General features: G+C 44.1%; 1 protein-coding gene across 3 annotated transcripts in view; it reads right to left on the bottom strand.

The window, feature by feature from the left end:
* The window catches only part of GLI2 (GLI family zinc finger 2), a 195,408-nt gene that overhangs the window by 41,806 nt on the left and 135,003 nt on the right, over window positions 1-18,599 (bottom strand). For all 3 annotated transcript variants that reach the window (XM_065637815.1, XM_065637817.1, XM_065637818.1), the window contains exon 4: window positions 42-244. In XM_065637815.1, the coding sequence (XP_065493887.1) occupies window positions 42-244 (203 nt within the window). The remainder of the gene's footprint in view (window positions 1-41; window positions 245-18,599) is intronic.

Genomic DNA, 18,599 nt, shown 5'->3' with positions numbered 1-18,599 from the left:
AGCTACAAAATCGCTGCCTTACCAGTAGCACAGTGTCTTACCGTCAGCGGGGCTGAGGCCCCTGGCAGCAGAGATGACGGAGAGCGTGGGGCTGCCGTGGACAGAGCGGAGGTAGTGCTCCATGTGGGGTGCCACGTAGGGGTGCGGAGGGCTGAAGGGCGACTCGCTGGGCCCGGCGGGGTGCGGAGACAGGCGGATGAGGGAGATGTCAGAGATGACAGGGCTGCCGCTCAGGGAAGGAGGCCTGGGAAGGAAACAGAGACATGTCGTTATTCACAGCCTTCCTGGAGTGGCCATGGCCGCCTGCTGTCCTTCTCCCTCCCACCCCACCACCTTTGCCCATGAGGGAGGAGATTGAGGACGTGGTGGGAAAAAACATCTCTGTTGGCATATGCAGAGCCTGAAGCCAGCAGAAGCTTCACACAGACCCACGTCTACATTACACTAAACACATACTTGTGCAGCGTGACTGCCTCAAAAAGGGCCATGAGCTGCTTTGGGCAGGACTTGCACATGCAGGCTGCATGGAGCACATCCCATGCTAGAGATCTCACCCCGTCTCCTTGCATGGGGAGGCTGGCTACATGAAGACATTTGAGGCAAACTCAGGGTTTGCAAGCTCCTTGCTGCCCCTGGGTATCCAGATGTTTAGCACTGCCATGTGTAGACAAAGCCCCAGAAAGGGCTGCCTATGAAAGGATGCAAAAAGCACAAGGAATACTTATACAATCTGGAGGTGACGTGCTTTACTCGGCCCAGCGTGTGCAGCTCAGCCAGCGCTGGTGGAGCAGCTCTCCCTGCCTGCGTCCATCATGGCTTGCACAAACCTCCTTGACAGGCCGGCGGAATAGTTCAGAGGGCAAAAGTTCAGGAGAGGTTTTATTGCATGCTTTCTAGGGGCCACCTCTGTTAAATCCCTCAGATCTTCCTCACACCAAGTGTTACCTGAGAAAGGAGTCAGTAAATGCAGAAGGGATTCAGCAGGTAACAAGAAAAAAAAAGTCACAGGCATGTTTTGGCACTCAAGCAGTTTTCTCAGGGTGAGCAAAGATGGAACAGAAAGTGCGCAGACATCTCCCAGACATGTCTCCTATTGTACCCTCCAGCCTCTTAGACAAACCTCAGAGGATGCAAGGAGGGGAGAAAAGTTACACACCCTGAGCTGATAAGCAGAAAATCTGAGTTACACACCAAAAGAGGCAGAACTGTCATAAGGCAAAATGAAAGAGCAAAATCTGCTTTGCATTAGCTCTCTCTGTACTCACAGAGTGTTGGAAGCAAAGCTGGCGTGGAGATGCAGGTCACGGCAGAGACAACATTCGTCCCTGGCTGAGTGATTTGGCAAAGCTGAGGGAGATGGGTGTGCACTCTGTGGGACTGCACCCCGGGCATGGGAGACCACAGAAATTCAGGGTCTCGGAGGTCAGGGATCTGGGACGTGGGCTGAGCTAAGGGGCGGTATTACAAAGATCCTTCCCTAAGAATATCCAAATATGCCATTAGTGAGTGTATGTAAGATGAGTCTCTCCATGCACAGACAACCACAAACATGAGAGTCTGAGCAGTTTAGGCATGCCACCGGCACCTCAGGATCTCAGTCCCACCCTGCCTTATCAAAAGCTCAGGTGCATTTTAATTTATTTGTAATACTTGCATATCAACAAAACCACACAGAAATGTAATATAAGCTTTGCAGACTTATTCAGCAGTTTACGAGCATGTTTGTCTTTGTTTGATCTTCCGCATGTTTCTCTGTCTTTCTGATAAATTAGTAAACCTTGTGGCTTTTTGAACACTTTCTGCTGAGGAGTAGTAAATTAAATGCTTTTAAAATATTTATAGTTCAAATTACTTTCCTGTAGCAATGCACTCTGTGGTTCATTGGTGTGAAATAGAAGGCAGTGAAAACCTATCAGATGTAAAGGACTTGGGGACATGCACAGCCAATGACACACACGCACTTGTCGGACCCGGACCAGGGTTTCGTTAGAGGAACACCCACCAGTATCAAGCCTGTTTTCTTTTACAGCACTGAAAGACAAACTTATGATGGCATGGCTGTTCCAGACCTCATCACCTCCCCACCTGCGTCGCCGTGGCCTTTCGTTACCAAAATTATGGGGCGACAGAAGACCCTCTCTGAGTCGCTCTCCAGTGCCTCTCGCCATGACGTCAGCCACGGCGGCGGCGAGCTCAGGAAAGCTGCAGCCGAGGCCGCCAGGGCTGGTTTCTGTCGAGGCTGCTAATAAAGGCAGCTGAGCACGGAGCCGACCAATTTATTTCTACCGGGGAGGAGGGAGAAGTGAATCAAAGTCTCTGTTCCAGATTTAGTTTCAATTCATTTCTAATAATCTCCACCGCCTCATCTGGAAAAAATGAAACAGGATTAAAAAAAATGATGTCATTAAGAAAACATCTGACTAATTTTTCTTCTGACGAAGACTTAATATAAGTGAGGGGGGATGTAAATTAAAAGCAGCCCCAATCTTCCCTGGGCCACAGAGCCTGCCTTAATACATAAGCCATGAAAGAAGTTTTCTTACATATACAATAAGTTGCCTCTTTCATCAGTACTCACAGCTTCTCCCAAAAGGGTTGTGAACTTCTTTGATGCAGGCTTGAAACTATGTATTACCAGGTTTACGAGCCTTTGGAGCCTTCGCTGATCAAACTGTGAGGCCAACATCTAAAATGTGTATAACAATATGAAGAGTTTGCTGTTCATTTTCTCGGTGCTAAATTGAGCAGAAATGCTAGATTCCCTCAGAACAGGAAAACTCCACCCTGCTCAAAGAGGTAACACTGGGAAAAAGATCAAGAATTCACCCAAAATGCATGCAGCTGGAGACCCGGGTGGTGTTTCAATATGAGGCTGGCCCTGTCCATAAAGACCGGGTTGGAGAGCAGGCTTCTCTGTGAGGCTCTGCTTAAAGCCTCTCTTTGCCTCACCTCTCCGTCTGTGGACTAGGACAGACATACTCTCAGCAGGTCTGGCTCTGGAAGCTCTCCCAGGAAGGGATCACCTCTCACCATTGCACACCTACAGTTTTAGCAAATCACCATCCCATGGCACAGCACATCCCAAAATAACGCGGCTTTCAGTAGCTGCCTACCAGGAAAGACTCACTCAGCCAGAGGTATCCTCTGCTTCTAACTCCCACAAAGTTTGATTTTTTTCCCCCTTTTTTCCACTTATCCCACTGTCATCATTTCTTATCTAATCCCCAGATTGTGCCATTGCATCGGCATTCTGCAAATACAAAGCGAGAGGCAGGCAAAGCCTCACAGGTCTGCTCCTAGACTGGCAAAGGGACAACAACCAGCTGCTGCTTTTTAGAGGCAGTGGCTCCAATGGGGGAGACACGAAGCGATGCTGGGGGAAGGCAGCTCTGCCCCCATGTCCAGCTCACCTCCTGGGCAGTCAGGGCTCCCCATCACCATAGCCCGAACCCCACAGTGGGACAATCTCCAGCTTGGTGAGGTGAACCAGTCCATGCAATACTGCCACAGCACCATAGCTGGGTTTCTCCATGTGTCCGTAGAGCTCCCTGCCCAGACCTCCGCTATCCATACATCACTCCTTGCTCTCTCCCTGAATCTTGTGGGTGGCACAAGGAAGACACCCCAGTGCCTGGGGGAGAGCTCCCAGCTCTGCTGAAGCCAATGCTGTAAGAATTTCGCTGTCTGCCGCAGGATGAGGCATTTCACCTGGCCACGTATATTTCTGAAGAAACTGGGATTCTGGTTTTCAAATAAGCTATGGGACTTGGGTGTCCAAACGCCATTAAAATTAATGGGAGCCAGGGACCTGTTTTCCCTGCAGCTCCAGCAAGAAGCCCAGACTCTATAATTAATGCTCAGGACTTGTAGAGTAATTTGCATCTCTGATGAAGCACACGAGCCTGGATTCATTTCTTCCACCCAGGAGGGGCTCTCCCTTTCCCAGTCTCTAACAGAGGGAGAAATTACCTGACGCTGCTGCAGGGCCTCAGGATGATGCTGGTGGCATGCAGGCTGCTGAAGGCTTTACCAAGCAGGTCTTTACCGGTGCTGTGGATAATCGTCCTCAGAGAGCAGAAATCCTTGCACTATTTACCTGTCTCCAGCCGCCTGCAGAGTGGGACCGTGGCGCATGGGGTACACGCAGCAGCAGAGCAGCATGACCAGCACAAGGAGAGCTACCAGCATTTGAGATGTGACACATACTGCCGGTGGGACACCAGGAGACGTTTGGTGGTTTCCCAGGGGCTGGTCATTCCTTGACTATCCTTCATGGGGGAAAGGACATTTGCTGAACTTTCCTGCAGCCTGGGTTTTACTGAAAGGAGCTCCAGCTTGTCCGAAGCTCCAATCTCATCCCAAAGGCTGGGGGAAGAGGTTGGTAGTTTTACTTTAGAAAGAGAGGAAAAAAAATTCGGCCCGTGGTTCTCAGTGAGCTGGACTAGCATGTCCCTGCATGTGCCTTGGAGCCTTGCAGGCACTTTCCCCTGATGCCGCTGCTCACAGGAGATGTGTGCGTGCAGTGCTCAGTGCATCGCAGCTGGACACAGCACTGAGAAAGGATCCTGGTGGTCCCAAGACAGAGGAGCAGCAGCATCTCTGAGGAGCTGGGCTGGGCTCCTGGGAAGGAAAACCTCTCAGAACTGGCAAAACCAGTGCTGGCTGCTATGAACAGGGCCTTGGGGTGCAGTTTTCTCCTCCTGCTCTCCCCCTGTGGTCATGCACCAGCAATCCCAAAATCTTGCATGGTGGAGATGCAACATGCAGGTCTGGAGCCTCTGCAAGAGGTACCCAGCAATGCATGCAATGGTTAAAGAAGTTTCACATTTCTGACATACTCTCCATCAGTTAAATAAAACCCAGAAAAATAGGGACAATTAACCAGCACTAATGTCCCATGACTAGTCTAAATTAATACTTATGTGCCAAATATATTCATTCAGCAGAAAACAAAGGGCTGAATACTTTTCCATATGCTTAATGGAATATGGACACTTGCAGGCAATTGTTTTGCTGCACAATAAGAAAAATGCATAGCTGCTACACAGAGATGGAAGCTAGGAACAGAGCTGCTCATGGGGAGGGGTATCATAGCCTAGTAGAGTTTTGCTGTAAGAAAAAAGCTTTTAAAGCCAACAATCCTCTCTAAACCCCACGTAAACGTTCTTGCTTTTGTTATGTCTTAAATAAAACTTCCTGGTCTGCTTTTTGCAACTCTTGTGTACCCAGAACACTACCCAAAGTCTACACGAGATGGAGGAGAGCCATATGGATATCTGAAAAAGGACTGCACTCGTGGCAGACACTCTTCATAGGGGTTGCCAAAGCTGTATCCAGCAGGAAACCTAAAATGCCCCAGGATTCATGCTAAACCATTCAGTCTAAACAGCTCTTACTAGCCCCTCAACTTTACCTCTGTTTATTTCTAATTTAAAGTCCCTTACAACAGGAAGGGCAAGAGGTCATGACACTTGTATAGTACCTTCAGAGTTAAGCCACCATGAGGTCCCTCAAAAACAAGGTACCTTTCAGAGGTCAAACCTGGGCTACAACTATCGAATTCACATGGCATTTGATCATTCATAAAGATTCCCCCATCCCATTTTTTCATCTCAGAGAGCGGAGGATGTGCCGGGAGGAGCGGCATGGAACCACCTTGCAGCCGCCTCTCCGCCCCAGCCACTGCCAGGGAGCGCAGCGCAGCTGGTAATGAGGAGACAGGGAATCACTCACACTTCCCAGCGCTCCCGGCACTGCAACAGGGTGATAATTATCCAGTAAAGCAATCTGATTCTCAAATATAGAGCTATCAACTCAAAGATGCCAGCTTATGTATCTCACTAGGAAGAGATCAGGATGTGGACCCACAAGATACCACTGCTACCTCCCAGCCTTCCGCTGCTGGGATGCTCAACACAATTCATTTTATTTCTTTTTCCTGTATTTTCTCCAATCTAAAATGGGGTTAATAATATCTTCTTTCTTTTTCCATACCCTCAAAAACGAATATTATAGAAAATCGGAGTTACTTCTTTAATTCAGCAATTAATTAACTCAGTTATAAGATGCCGTGAAGCTGGACAAAAGTTGTTAAAGCTTCTCTGCAGAAATTTAATGGGCACACTTTGAGCAGTTCCCGTTTTCTCCTTTCCCCTCAAAAATGGCTTTGAGGCATGGAAATCATGAACAATAAAAAAGATATTTTAACAGAGAGGGCTAGTTGCCATTAGATGGATTTACGGAGGGAAGTGGTAAATTCAGCACCGCTGCAGGCTTTATGGCAAAACTAGATGTTTTTCTAAAAGATGGACTCCAAGTGTACTGCAAGGTTTGGAGTTTTAATAGTAGGAAAGAGTAATTTCTCCCACTGTAGAAATTAAAGGGGGGAATCGTATGGCCAGTGTCGCAGACATCAGATCAGATAGCTGTGGCAATTCCTTTGGGCCTTAACAGACACAAATCTCTGAATATAAAATCCCTTATTTGTGGATTTGTGGTTCGGGCACTGCTTTGAGAAGGATTTAGGTAGACACCATGAAAAATCCCACCATGCATCCATTGGCAATGGTAGTTGTCTAAATACCTTTAAAAATCACGCCTTAAAGTCTAATCTTGTACCACTGAAGTAAAAGGAAAGTCTGCCACCGATGGCAGAAGGAACAAGAACAGTCTCCAATTTGTCGATTCCTCTGTTTTCCATCTGCACCATGGAAACAGTATCGTAATTTAAGGTGGGTGGCATTTCTTAGCACATTTTCTTTCCATCCCTTAGAAAAACATATTCAAGACTTAATGCAACTTCTAGCGTATGAGGTCAATATAATATATTTGCTCCAGGTAAGAAAAAGGATTTTTTTGTTTCCAGATTAAAAAAAGCTAAACATAGAATCATAGAATAGTTTGAGTTGGAAGGGACCTTCAAAGCTCATCTAGTCCAACCCCCTGCAATGAGCAGAGACATCTTCAACCAGATCAGGTTGCTCAGAGCCCCGTCCAGCCTGGCCTTGAACTTTTCCAGGGATGGGGCATCGACCACCTCTCTGGGCAACCTGGGCCAGTGTTTCACCACCCTCATTGTAAAAAATGTCTTTCTCATGTCTAGCCTGAATCTCCCCTTCTTTAGTTTAAAACCACTACCCCTTGTCCTGTCGTAACACGCCCTTTTAAAAAGTCTGTCCCCATCTTTCATTTTTCCTTTCAAAAAATCATTCTATTTTCAAACACACCTGACTTCAATCCTAAATTCAAAATATCTAAAATCAAGAACAGATGCAACAACAGATTTAATTTTGCCTGTATTATTATTTTTTATCAAGGAAGTCAAAAGTATTTTGGTTTAGACCTTGACACTTTTTTTTTTCATCTAGGGCCCACCAGAAGTTAATAACATTATTAAGCTCACAGGTTGTTGGCAGCATTATTTGGAGGGAACAAATTTGTATGCCTAAGTACAGGAATAGGCACTTAAATTAGAAACTCTCCTAACTACCTATGGTTTCTTATTGCATTTATGCTGCATTTACCACAATGTAGATCTAGTTTTGGCTGACACTTGTAGGCATAACCGCAACACAAAAACAACAACAATTTCAATATTTGCTTTTAAAATGGAAGAAAAATGCAAATTTTTAATAAGTAAGGTTGCCCTCCATTATACAACACACAAAGAAGCAGGACATCAAAGGTAGAAATTAGAGTTGATACAGGACCTTCAAACCCAAATCAAATTAGTGTCTTGAGGAGAGATCTTTGATTTAAGCTTAATAGTGGTGATTTTTTCTAAGGTTGTTTTATACTTAATCAGTCACACAGCCCACTGTGCAGACATATGTTCCCAAAGCACATCAAAGCGAGTAAACATTCTGTTTCAGATCCTAATATCCTTTTTTATCCAATTATCTTACTTACATGATCTTTTAATTTAAGTTCTGAAAGCCCACCTTTTCACACGAGCTTTCCTTTAGCGATGGAGGCAGAAGGATGACCAGCTCAGTTCTTGTGAGATACCCGCCAAAAAAAAACCCACAACCAATAAATCAAAGCACGGCAGATGAGTCTCTAAGATAGTTTCTTGAGAGATTAATGATGAAAGCCTTCAGAGAAGAAGCAAATTTTAAGAAGGGGAACTTCAAGGAAGGCAGCTGAGAGGGAGAGAGGGAAGGAGAGCGAGAGAAAAGGCATGAAAGAAAGCATGGATAAAAGTGCAAAAGCCAGTGAAAGTAGTTCAGCGACAGACCGAAGGAGCAATGCAAACCTGGAGGCATGTGAACTTCAGACTGAAACCACCAGGCATGAGAACTTGATTCCAGCAGTCACAAAATTCGAGAGCTGGCGTGTCGAAACACTGTGGGCTCAGGGTAGAGAGGGGATGAGGGGCGGGCAGTGACATTGCAGATGGGAAAGGGATGCAAGCAAAGTGGGAAGCAGTGGGGAATGAGATGGGAAGGTGTGGACACCAGATCCTGATGGTAGAGCAGAGTAGGAAGCTGAGGGAGATCTGAGAGCATCCCGTGCTGGTGAGGGCGTGTGGGAAATGGGTGTTGGAAAGATGTGTCGCATGCAACACAGCTGGTTTCTCTGCAGCTAAATGATTTTCCTTAAGACACATGGGTATTAGCACTTTTGAGTGAATACTTTGCTTGTAACTGTGAAGACACTTGGCTTTGGAAAACAAATGGGAAGTGTATGCATGTGGGGAGAAAATCTGAATTTTTGATCCCTGCCTAGTGTCTTCTTGCCATGTTACATTTGGGTGGAGGCTTTTCTCCCTTAAAAGAAAATAACATTCAAGTGCTGCAGAGGGGTTTAACATTTAAAAGGTAATTACTATAGCACTTCTGAAAAGTCCCTTTCCATGTTATGCCAGCACTAACCTGTTGCGGAGAGGGCAAATCAGTAGCAGCGACACCACAGCAGTGGAGCTAGTGGAAGAGTCAGGCAAACCATAGAAAATGCTTATTCATTCATTACACTTTAAATCTGCCTTGGCTCTGTACCCGTCACATCCCAGAAAAGCAAAAAAGGACCATTCCTCTTCATCATGACTGTAATACAATCAACTGGCTGCAGCATTACTCTAACCAACGTTAACTAACAGAGTCTATGTCTGACATCTATAATTTCATGTTAACAAATTAGGTAGACTCCTGCATTTCCTGGTACCTTGAATGCCCAAGAAGCTCATAACTTTTCTTTATATGCAAAATGTCAGAGAAAGGGCAAACAATGTTATGCCAGAAGACCATAGCCAAATCACTTGGTTGGAATGTGCTGTAAATCACGGGGTGAATGGAAAATGTATCTTTGTTCCAGGACAGCGATTTCCAGTTTTAACGTTGCTGCTAATACACCCTTTTTCTATTAGGAATGTCCTCTTCCCATAATGCAAGGTCCTTAAATCTTATAACTAAGCAAGACACCAAGGAGGGAAAACCTACACCCAAATAGTTATGAAAAACCTGAAATGTCCTACTTCTCTTTTCTGAAGTACAGGGGAAAACCATTGGTGTTCTGGCTTTAGAAAGATGTCCTTGCTCTAAGCAGCAGTGAGCTGTTGTAATCAACTGGAAGCAACCAGAAAACTATGGTTAACAAAGGGGAATAAAAAGAAATGGGAACAGGGACAGAAGAGATCTCTATAAAGCCTTTCTAGACACAGCAGTCAGAGCAGCATTGTATGGAGATGTGGTGGTGATAGCTGCACAGAAACAACCTCACATGCACAGGTACACACACCCCGGACGCGCTGCTGGCACTCTGCGTGTGTACCTGCCTCTGGGGCATCACAGCACACAGAAGTAAAAGACGTGCATTTCCTATAATAGTAAAGCTTTTGGTTGGGCTTCCCTGGGTTTTCTGCAGGAACTAATTCTGCTGGCATCTGACACATTTTAAACAGCAACAGCACTCACAGCAACCTCCAAAGGGAAATATTCCTGAACAATATATAATAAATACATTGATTTCTAATAATAACCATCTGCCCTAAATCTTGCTGACAGGTTTAGTTGGACCAAAGGCCCTTTTCACATCTACTTCATGACAGTTCCCATCACTACATAAAGACTTTGAAGTGCCCTAACGTGCAGTAAAATGCGAGATAACCTACTAAACTGTCAATATTTCTTCACTTCTAAAAGGAAATGCTAATGACACTCGAAGAGCTCAAGATGTAATGTAAGATCTGATCCAGCAGGCTGGCTGATCTAACCGTCCTTTCCTTTGCTATGAGTATGCTGAAAAGCAAGCAATTATATGGTGAAGAGCAGAACTAGGTAAAAATTTTTCACTTATGTGACTGCAGGAAGAAAAGCCTTTTTATTCCAAACAAGCTTTTCTCTTAGAAACATCTGAAGTTTTCTGTACAAGATAAGAGAATTAACAACAAGTTAACTCTTCCATTTTCATTTCTTCTGTTTAATCTATCACTTTTTTCTTCTTTTTTTTTTTTTTTTTAAATCATTACAGAGAAAGTTAACCAAAGCGAAACATGGAGGTTTTTAAAATCTGGACGACATTCAGCTGGGAGTTAATTTTCCATAGGGAAAAGATATACACAAATAATTCAGAGAAAGCTGAATGTCTCTTCAGTTGACTGTGATGAACAACTGGCATTTGTCTACCAGCTCTAGCCTGCAGTGTAAGACTGAGAAAGGTTCTACAGCAAGAGAAAATAAATGCAATAAACAGAACCCCAGACCTGTGGTTAAACCTCAGCACCGCTTGCTGAACTGTACAACTCCAACAGACTCCAAAGGAGTCAGGATGCTCCCCTCACCCCCCAAATCATCTGTTCATGGATGAGATGTTTTATATCCTGTGATCTATGTCCCACCCGATAAGTCTTCCTTCCAAAACCCTTTTGCTCCCAGATTTGCTGGTGTCATTCACTGCAGCTGCTCTCCTATTTTTCCAGTTTTTCAGTTGTGCAGGAAAGTATAACATATTTATCAAGGAAGGAATAAGCATCTGATCTTCCCCAGCTGTTTACTACTGCAAGTTTACACTAGTGCTTTCCAACCTATGGTTTGCAAAACCCTTGGGCATCACAAAATAATCCTTTAGGTGCTGTGAAAAATAGTAAAAAAACCCCTGCAAGACTCTTGTTGTTCAGGCTAAATTCACTATATCATGTTTGACAACCCTGCTGGAAAATTTTTAGAGAGGCCACAGACTTTAATAGCTTTGAAACCCCTCATTGACCTTATGCTTCCCAAAATCAGTAAAAAACACATACGAGATGTTCTCAGAGTCATCACTGACCACCGCCCCAACCCATCCAACACCCACCGACATCAGCCAGCACTGGAGCACGCGCACGAGATTTAAGTATCTTTGCTGCGCTGGTGCAGGGGTAACCCCATCTTCCATGTCAGCAGCACCATATACCTACAGTGACACCTCCCTCCCACCACCACCATGCAAACGGAGACCTGCTGGCCTCATCTTTCATTCTCTTATCTCACGCAGCTATTCCTTATGCAGACACATTTCTGTATACAAATCCCATTATACTTGACCCTCGGTTCACCCTGTTTCCATTACAACGCTGTAGACTCAACCAGACTTGCTCCAGTGCCAACTCTGTGCTGTCATTCCCTGCGCAGAGTGGTAATAAAGAAATCACTGTTTTCAGCTGACAAAGAACAGATTTCTTACTAAGTAAACACTGATGTTTTGGTAGGGAAATTAAGTTATAAAATTGTGTCTACAAAGGGAGACCATACAGATGGAGTTTGTTAAGAGACAGCAATACAGTCAACAGTGGTTAATTCAATTGCCTGCTACTTATCAGATTTTTTTTTAAAAAAAGGCTTATCCAGCTTTTGTAAATGCAAATGAAGAAAAACATTTCAAAGAGTCATTGTGGTCTTAGCTGGAGAGTGATGCGCACACACACACACACACGGCATTTCAAGGCCAACGAGTCCACTCTTGTGCATCCACCGTGGTTGTGTTGGGGTCCAGTGCGTCTGGTGCTCCCAGCCTGGCAGAAGAGGAGGTCTGAGCAAGGGACAGCTCATCGCTATGCCACTACCCTCCAGGGACATCCATCCTCACGGCTCTGCTATGGCCTCGCTCCTCCTGGCCACCAGTCTCACCTGCCTTTCTGCCTGTGTGGTGCCTCATAACACTTTTAGATGCTCCAAATCTCCCTTCAGCTCAGGTAGAAACTGGGCACTAAGTTCAGCTGGGTAAAGGCAGGAAATTCAGTATCTCCAGTCCTCAGATGGGACTTAAATGACTCCAAACCCAGCCTTAAATATCTAATTCCCAAAAGTGCTAGATTGATGCCAAGTTGCTGAAGATACTTCTCTCCTAAATACAGCAATGGCTGAGGCACAGCCCCTCTTTACCCTCCTCTTTCCAGGGAATCACAGCTGGGTTTGGGTTTGGGTGCTGCCTGAAAAACAGTTTGGTTTTGGTTTTTTGGGTTTTGTTGTTGTTGTTGTTTTTTGTGGTTTTTTTTTTTTTAGAGCACCGATGATAGCAAAGGCCCCCAGACATCCTCCTTATGATAACAGTTCTGGTGACAGTCCATACTGCTGGACCCAGAGCAGAAACAGGAGGTTCCTCATGACTCCACAAACCTCAAAGAACACCCTTCTTGCATCTCACCAAACACTAGCTCATGCTCCTGTTATGGTATCTAAGTGAAGAGATGGATGAGATCTCCAGCCCCATTTCTACACACTCTGCCAAGCCCTCGAACTATGCAGAGCCAAGGAAGAGACAGCTGCTGTCCTTGCATGGCCAGCTGCAGGTGCTCAGCTTGCATATTACAGCCATCGCATTCCACAACCAAAGCCAAAGTCCATCTGAGATGATACTCCAGGCAGTCCAAATATAACCTCAAGGAAAGCAGGTGTGTTTTGGGGACAGTTAAATATGAACAGAGAGGGTTTCTTAATTTGTTTGTTCTATTTGTTGTTGGTTTTTTGGTTTGGTTTGTTTGTGAAAACATTTTATGAGAATGGATAGAGAAAATGATTTATTTTTTGCATAGGATAAAGCTCACTACGGGATTCAGTGTGTAGCATGATGTAAAGTCTCAGGTGAGCCAAAAGGTGTTAACATTGTGTGCCCTTTAAATGGTGCGCTTAGTCAGTAAAATAAGATGTGCTTAGGTTTGAACTATGTAAATACACTGATTTTATTAATATAAGGTAAAAATCTAGAAAAGAGTTATTGCTGGGTAATTAAGTCACAAAGTATTGGTTCTATTTAAAATTTGAGAGAAGTGATATTAAACATGCTCAAATTTTAATGAAAACATTTGCAATGGCTTTAATAATTCAGCACAAAATTTTATTTAAACGTTTCTCTCCAGTTTTGGAAAAGACAAACACAGAGCCATTGTATTGTGGTCTGGGAATGAGAAAACAGAGCTGCTCAGGCGCAGTGGACTATTTTACCTGTTTAGACAACACAGCAACAACCAAACCCACCCTGGAAAATCAAAGCTATGCTGAAATCCCAGCAGCGAGATTTTCCATGTGGAAGCAGCTTTTGAAAGTCCCACCTGTCATCTTTTGACACCTTCAAGTATCTTTTGCAGCCCAAGTTCATTTCAGTGCATTGTAAGCTCCTACACGCATTCATTGTGGGAACAGGCTGCTGATGGGGTTTTGATGTCTAAATATTTCTGGCTCGGGCTTTTCTTTGAAAATAGGACTTAAGGTCCTGCACTTTGCATGTTTTGGGGATTTTTTAGTTCCAGCTGCTGCTTGATTTGTTAAAATAAAAAATGACATAACAGGTGAAAATAAAGTAGACTTAAAAATATTTTATGGTTTAAATAATATATAGTGTTATTAGTAACCAAGGAAATTCAACTATCCAAAACTGAACTTCTAATATTAACAATTTCCTTTATGTGCATCGTATTACAGGGCAAAGCTGTCCATAATGTAATGGCAAGATAATTACTCCTATCCAGCAATGCAGCACATATTTGGTGCTCATGAACACCGTGAGAATTAATCCAGTCCTTCACGCCTGCTATAAAAGAGCTTGTAGCCAATAAAAGAAGTGCGAGAATGCACAGGCCATTTTCTAAGCTCAGTTACAGAGTATCTGAGGGACAGAGGAAGTGCTAGAAGAGTCGTAAAGACCTATGGGTAGGAGATAAATTTTAATTACCCAAGTCCCACTTGAAAGCTCTCATTCTGCTGTTCAGTGAAGCAGGACAAAAGTTGAATGAGCCAAAAATGAACAACAAATGTAGCTCATGCTATTGTACTCATGGATTTTTACTGGCATATTTGTCAAGCTCTTGCGACACTCCCAACGATGCCAGATTCCCTGGCTGCACCATCTCTATGTTCTACCACCAGCCTTCAAGAACAGCTTCTAAAAGTTTCCAGTTTCATTTTAATAAAATATTTGCTCCTGGACTCCAGAGGCTCTTTCATTTGAAACTCAAATGCAATGAGGGGGAGCACAGGCCATGATGCGCTGTAGGCAAGGACATTACCTTCAGCCTAGCTTTCGCCCGCTTAGGGTGGTAACAGAGAGAGGAGATTAGGTCGAGACCTTGCACTGGTAAGGAAGACTACACACACACAAACACATGTAGACACAGATTCTTACTGCGCTGGAAGTTTATAGGTCACAGCAATTTTGCTGGTGAATGCGTGAACCACAAAATTGCCCTGCCTGTGAAAAAATCCACCAATGAACATGGAGCTAGTAGGGTTGGAGTTGGGTTTACGAAAGGCAAAGCAGTGAAATCAATCACAGCAACTAGAGTCTGGATGAAGGACAGTTTGGCAATGTAGTCAAAAACCAAATGAAGGGCTAGGAAACCACTGCATCCAATGCAAGATTTTGGGAGGAAGCATGACCTGCTCTTCAGCGCAAGGCACCTCAAGGAATTTTCTGTCCCTCAGTTTGTGCCATTTACTCACTGAGTCACCCTGGGAAAGGTCACTCACCTATGACATCCATGCACAAGCCAAGCCAAAGTCTCTGCTCACCATCCATTCTTATCAGAAACTGTCACATAATTCACCAGAAATGCAAATCCTGCTCTGCAGAGATCAAGCGTGGAGAAACCAGGCTGATAGGATCCTTGAGGTCCATCAGCACATTAGGACCTCAAGGGAAAGAAGCTACAGCTCACAGCATTCCTACCATCTTCACATTTGGCAGAAGCCAGCTCTTAAGAAAACAAACAAACAAACAACTCTTTGAGGAGTTCCTTATTCTTGCGGTAACACTTGTCTCGGCACTGACAGGATTCAAACCAGACGCGGTCGAGAGACGTCTGGAGTCATACCAGGTTTAGACCTCACATGCCAAGAGAGGTCAAGACCTAGCCAAGACTTGAATAGATGACTTGCAAATAAAATCCCAGGACACGGAGGAAGTGGTGTTGGTGGGGAAAGCCTTTCCCTCTGACTCATTACGCAACGCCACGTGACGATGCTCTGGTGAGGAATACGGAGCAGCCGTCATTCTTATCTGCTAAAGCCCAAAAGTCCAGTGCATTTGTTCTCGGTAGAGATCCTGTGGGACTCTTAAGAAAGACCTGGGTTGTAAAATATCTAACCTGGCTCAATTCCATTTTAGTCTCTTACATTCTGGTCCCAAGGGAGGGTTTGAACTTTCCTGACCTAACATGAAAATTGTTTTGGTTATGTGCACATGTATGATTTCTTTTCCAAAGATGGCTGGAAATCTATTTGGAGTTTGGAAGTCTTCTATTTTTTCAAGTGAATAAAGTATTTTGGGGTCTGCTGACACTCATTTCATGATGATAATTTCTCTGTTTAGAGACCTCTACTGGAATATACAAACAGGTAATAACTATTAAGTGTTGAAACGTACTGGATAAAACTTCGCAGATACCTCACTTTTCATCAGTTCCTGGCATTACTTCTTACAGAGAAACAGTTAGGCTGGAGATTAAGAAAAAAGGCAAAAAGCTAGAAATAGCTTTTATACAATTCCTTCCCCAGGAACCAACTACAAAATCCTTCCCACTGGTCTACAGATAATGGAGTTACCCTCACCTGGTCCCTACCATATACTAACTCCCATGATGTATCCTGACCCCCACAAGAGGCCATCACAAAATGAGTACCCCATGATCAGGGTAAAACGTCAACAAAGATCTCATTTCTGTTCCTTCCAAAGAACTGAAAACGTCGTTGGCTCCTTGAGGGTCTTGTCAAACAAGCAGGATCATCACACAGTCTGACCTGAGCAGTGATCAGTTACCCAAAGTAGCACCTCGAACACTATGAATTCCTTGAAAACTTGCCCCTCCTAGGAAACAAACACCAGGACGTTTTGTCCACATGGTACCATTGCAGAAGGCTCCTCCAGGCTGGCCCATTTGGCACCACTTCTGGGATCTCTGTGATATACTGGACTCCCAGCATTGTTATGTGGAAGTAATCACAGAGCTCTAGTCCCTCTTCATTAGGCCCTGACTTCTACTTTGCCAAAATTATCTAAAGAAACATAACTGAAGCCCTTAATGAGAATATGAACAAATTCCAGTAACAGGTCTGAAGACAACTGTCAAATCCATATTGACACAAGAAAAATCTCCAATACAAACTATTTTCACAGCAGGAATACACAAGTGGGATTTAGTAAACATTTCTATTTTACGGCATCTTCAGAAGAACACCTCTCTCCAGGACAGTATGTGAACATGCATTTAAGTTCCTCTGAAGTCAACAGACCTAAGCAGTTATTTCTAATTAAGCATGTACTTAGATGTTTTCCTGAACAGAGACTTAAAAACAACTCTGTAGTCTAGATCACATTCTGTTATGTCCCTCTGCCTCATCAGCCCATCATTTATTTTCAAATATCTTAAACAAATATCTCTTCTCCTTCCCTGCTAATCCCCATTCGTTTGATCTTCCTTTCATTTACTGATTTGATGATTGAATCCTATCTTTCTACACCCTGCTTTTTGTCATCTGCAATGCAGTTTTCTCTTGTAAAATACCATACTGCACTTGAGTTGGGATGAAAGATAGCATTTGAAATCAAGTGTTTCGTCTCATGGTGAAGACAAATAGTCTCAAACAAGAATATGCATGTAAGAACATTGCCCTACTGCAGCCATAAGCTTGAAACTTTCCTATTTTTAATGTATTAACCACACTCCGGTAGCCTTTCCCCTACCAGTGGTAATTTTGGATGTGTGGTTACTCTGTGGGATCTTAAGAAGCTTTCAGATGAAGTGTTCAATTAGTAGGTACCATGTCCAGCAGTTGGTTTGCAAATCAAAAGTAATTTAAGCAGCTCCAGAACCAAGCTAGGGAAGCCTCTCATGAAGGGGCAAAAGGAAGAATAAGACAAATTCTTCTCCAGGATGCACTCACAGGATTGAAAGGAAAATATTTCAAAGGTCCTTGCAGGATTTAGGAACACATTCATTTCTCAGAAAGACTTAAATTCAAAAGCTGAATGTGACTGCATTTCACACAGCTTTAACATATTTTTTCATGCATACCTGACTGCACCCAGGTACAGTTATATGTGAATTGGGTACATATGTGCGGGGTAGGGAGAGATGTAAGAAAGAGAAAAAAATGAGTTGTGGCAAGAAGAAATACCTCTGCTGTGAGGAGGCTCCTCCTGTATGAAAGAAACACTGACGTACCACTGCACTTGTAGGAAGGGCAGGAGGTGGTGGTGCAGCCTAACTCACATTTAATCTAACAGGAGACACTCAGCAGCAGCGAGACCATGGTACAGGTCTTTCTGCTGCCCAGGGGGTGGAAAAGAACAGCTCCTACCTCCCAGGTTCCTGCCTTGCTATAAGGTAGTCCTCCCTGCAAGTATCCGCTTAAAAAAATCATGCAAAGACTCACAATCTCCTGGTTTCACTATCAGCTACCACAATCAATTCTATCAAAACCTAACCCCATACAGGCCAATAAAGCGAGAGCAGGAAATGCAGTAAACTTGCCCTTGAAGTTGTGTCTGGCCACCTGAAACCAACTAAACCTTGAATATGGTTTTTCCATAGTGCATCCTCCCATGGGATTTACCACGTGCACGTTCCTGCTACAGAGAGGAGACAGGGCAGAAAACATCCCCATCGGTCCTACAGTAGCTGTATGACCTGGATGCGTATGCTGGGCTCCAAGCATGCACAAGGTACCTCATTAATGTGTTTGTGTTTCCAAGCTCCATTCCAGACATTTTATTAATTTTTAGGTACTTAACTCCTTTACTACGGCTGGCTTTGAGGTCCTGAGTTTCAACTAAGTTTGGGGGAGTTAGACATCACTGGGATCCAGCATGCTTGAAAAACCCACTGTGTCTTTGCATTACCAGTCCTTGACAAGCCGGCTCTAGGGGTCAACACTACTATGAAACCCACCACACTTACTTTCAAAATAACGTTGTTAACCAGACCCAATACAGTGGGATTTGTGACCTGAAATCCTACAGGCACTTTTAATATCCGACCCTTGAGTAATGCTCTAGATCAGGGGTGTCAAACTCATTTTCACTGGGGGGGCCCATCAGCCTCGTGGTTGCCTTCAAAGGGCTGAATGTAATTTTAAGACTGTATAAATGTAACTACTCCCACATGTATACAGTCCTAATGTAGGAGTAGTTTA

The sequence above is a fragment of the Caloenas nicobarica genome, chromosome 6 (assembly GCF_036013445.1).
Source record: "Caloenas nicobarica isolate bCalNic1 chromosome 6, bCalNic1.hap1, whole genome shotgun sequence".
Taxonomy (NCBI): domain Eukaryota; kingdom Metazoa; phylum Chordata; class Aves; order Columbiformes; family Columbidae; genus Caloenas; species Caloenas nicobarica.
This window is presented reverse-complemented; position numbering and strand designations above follow the sequence as displayed.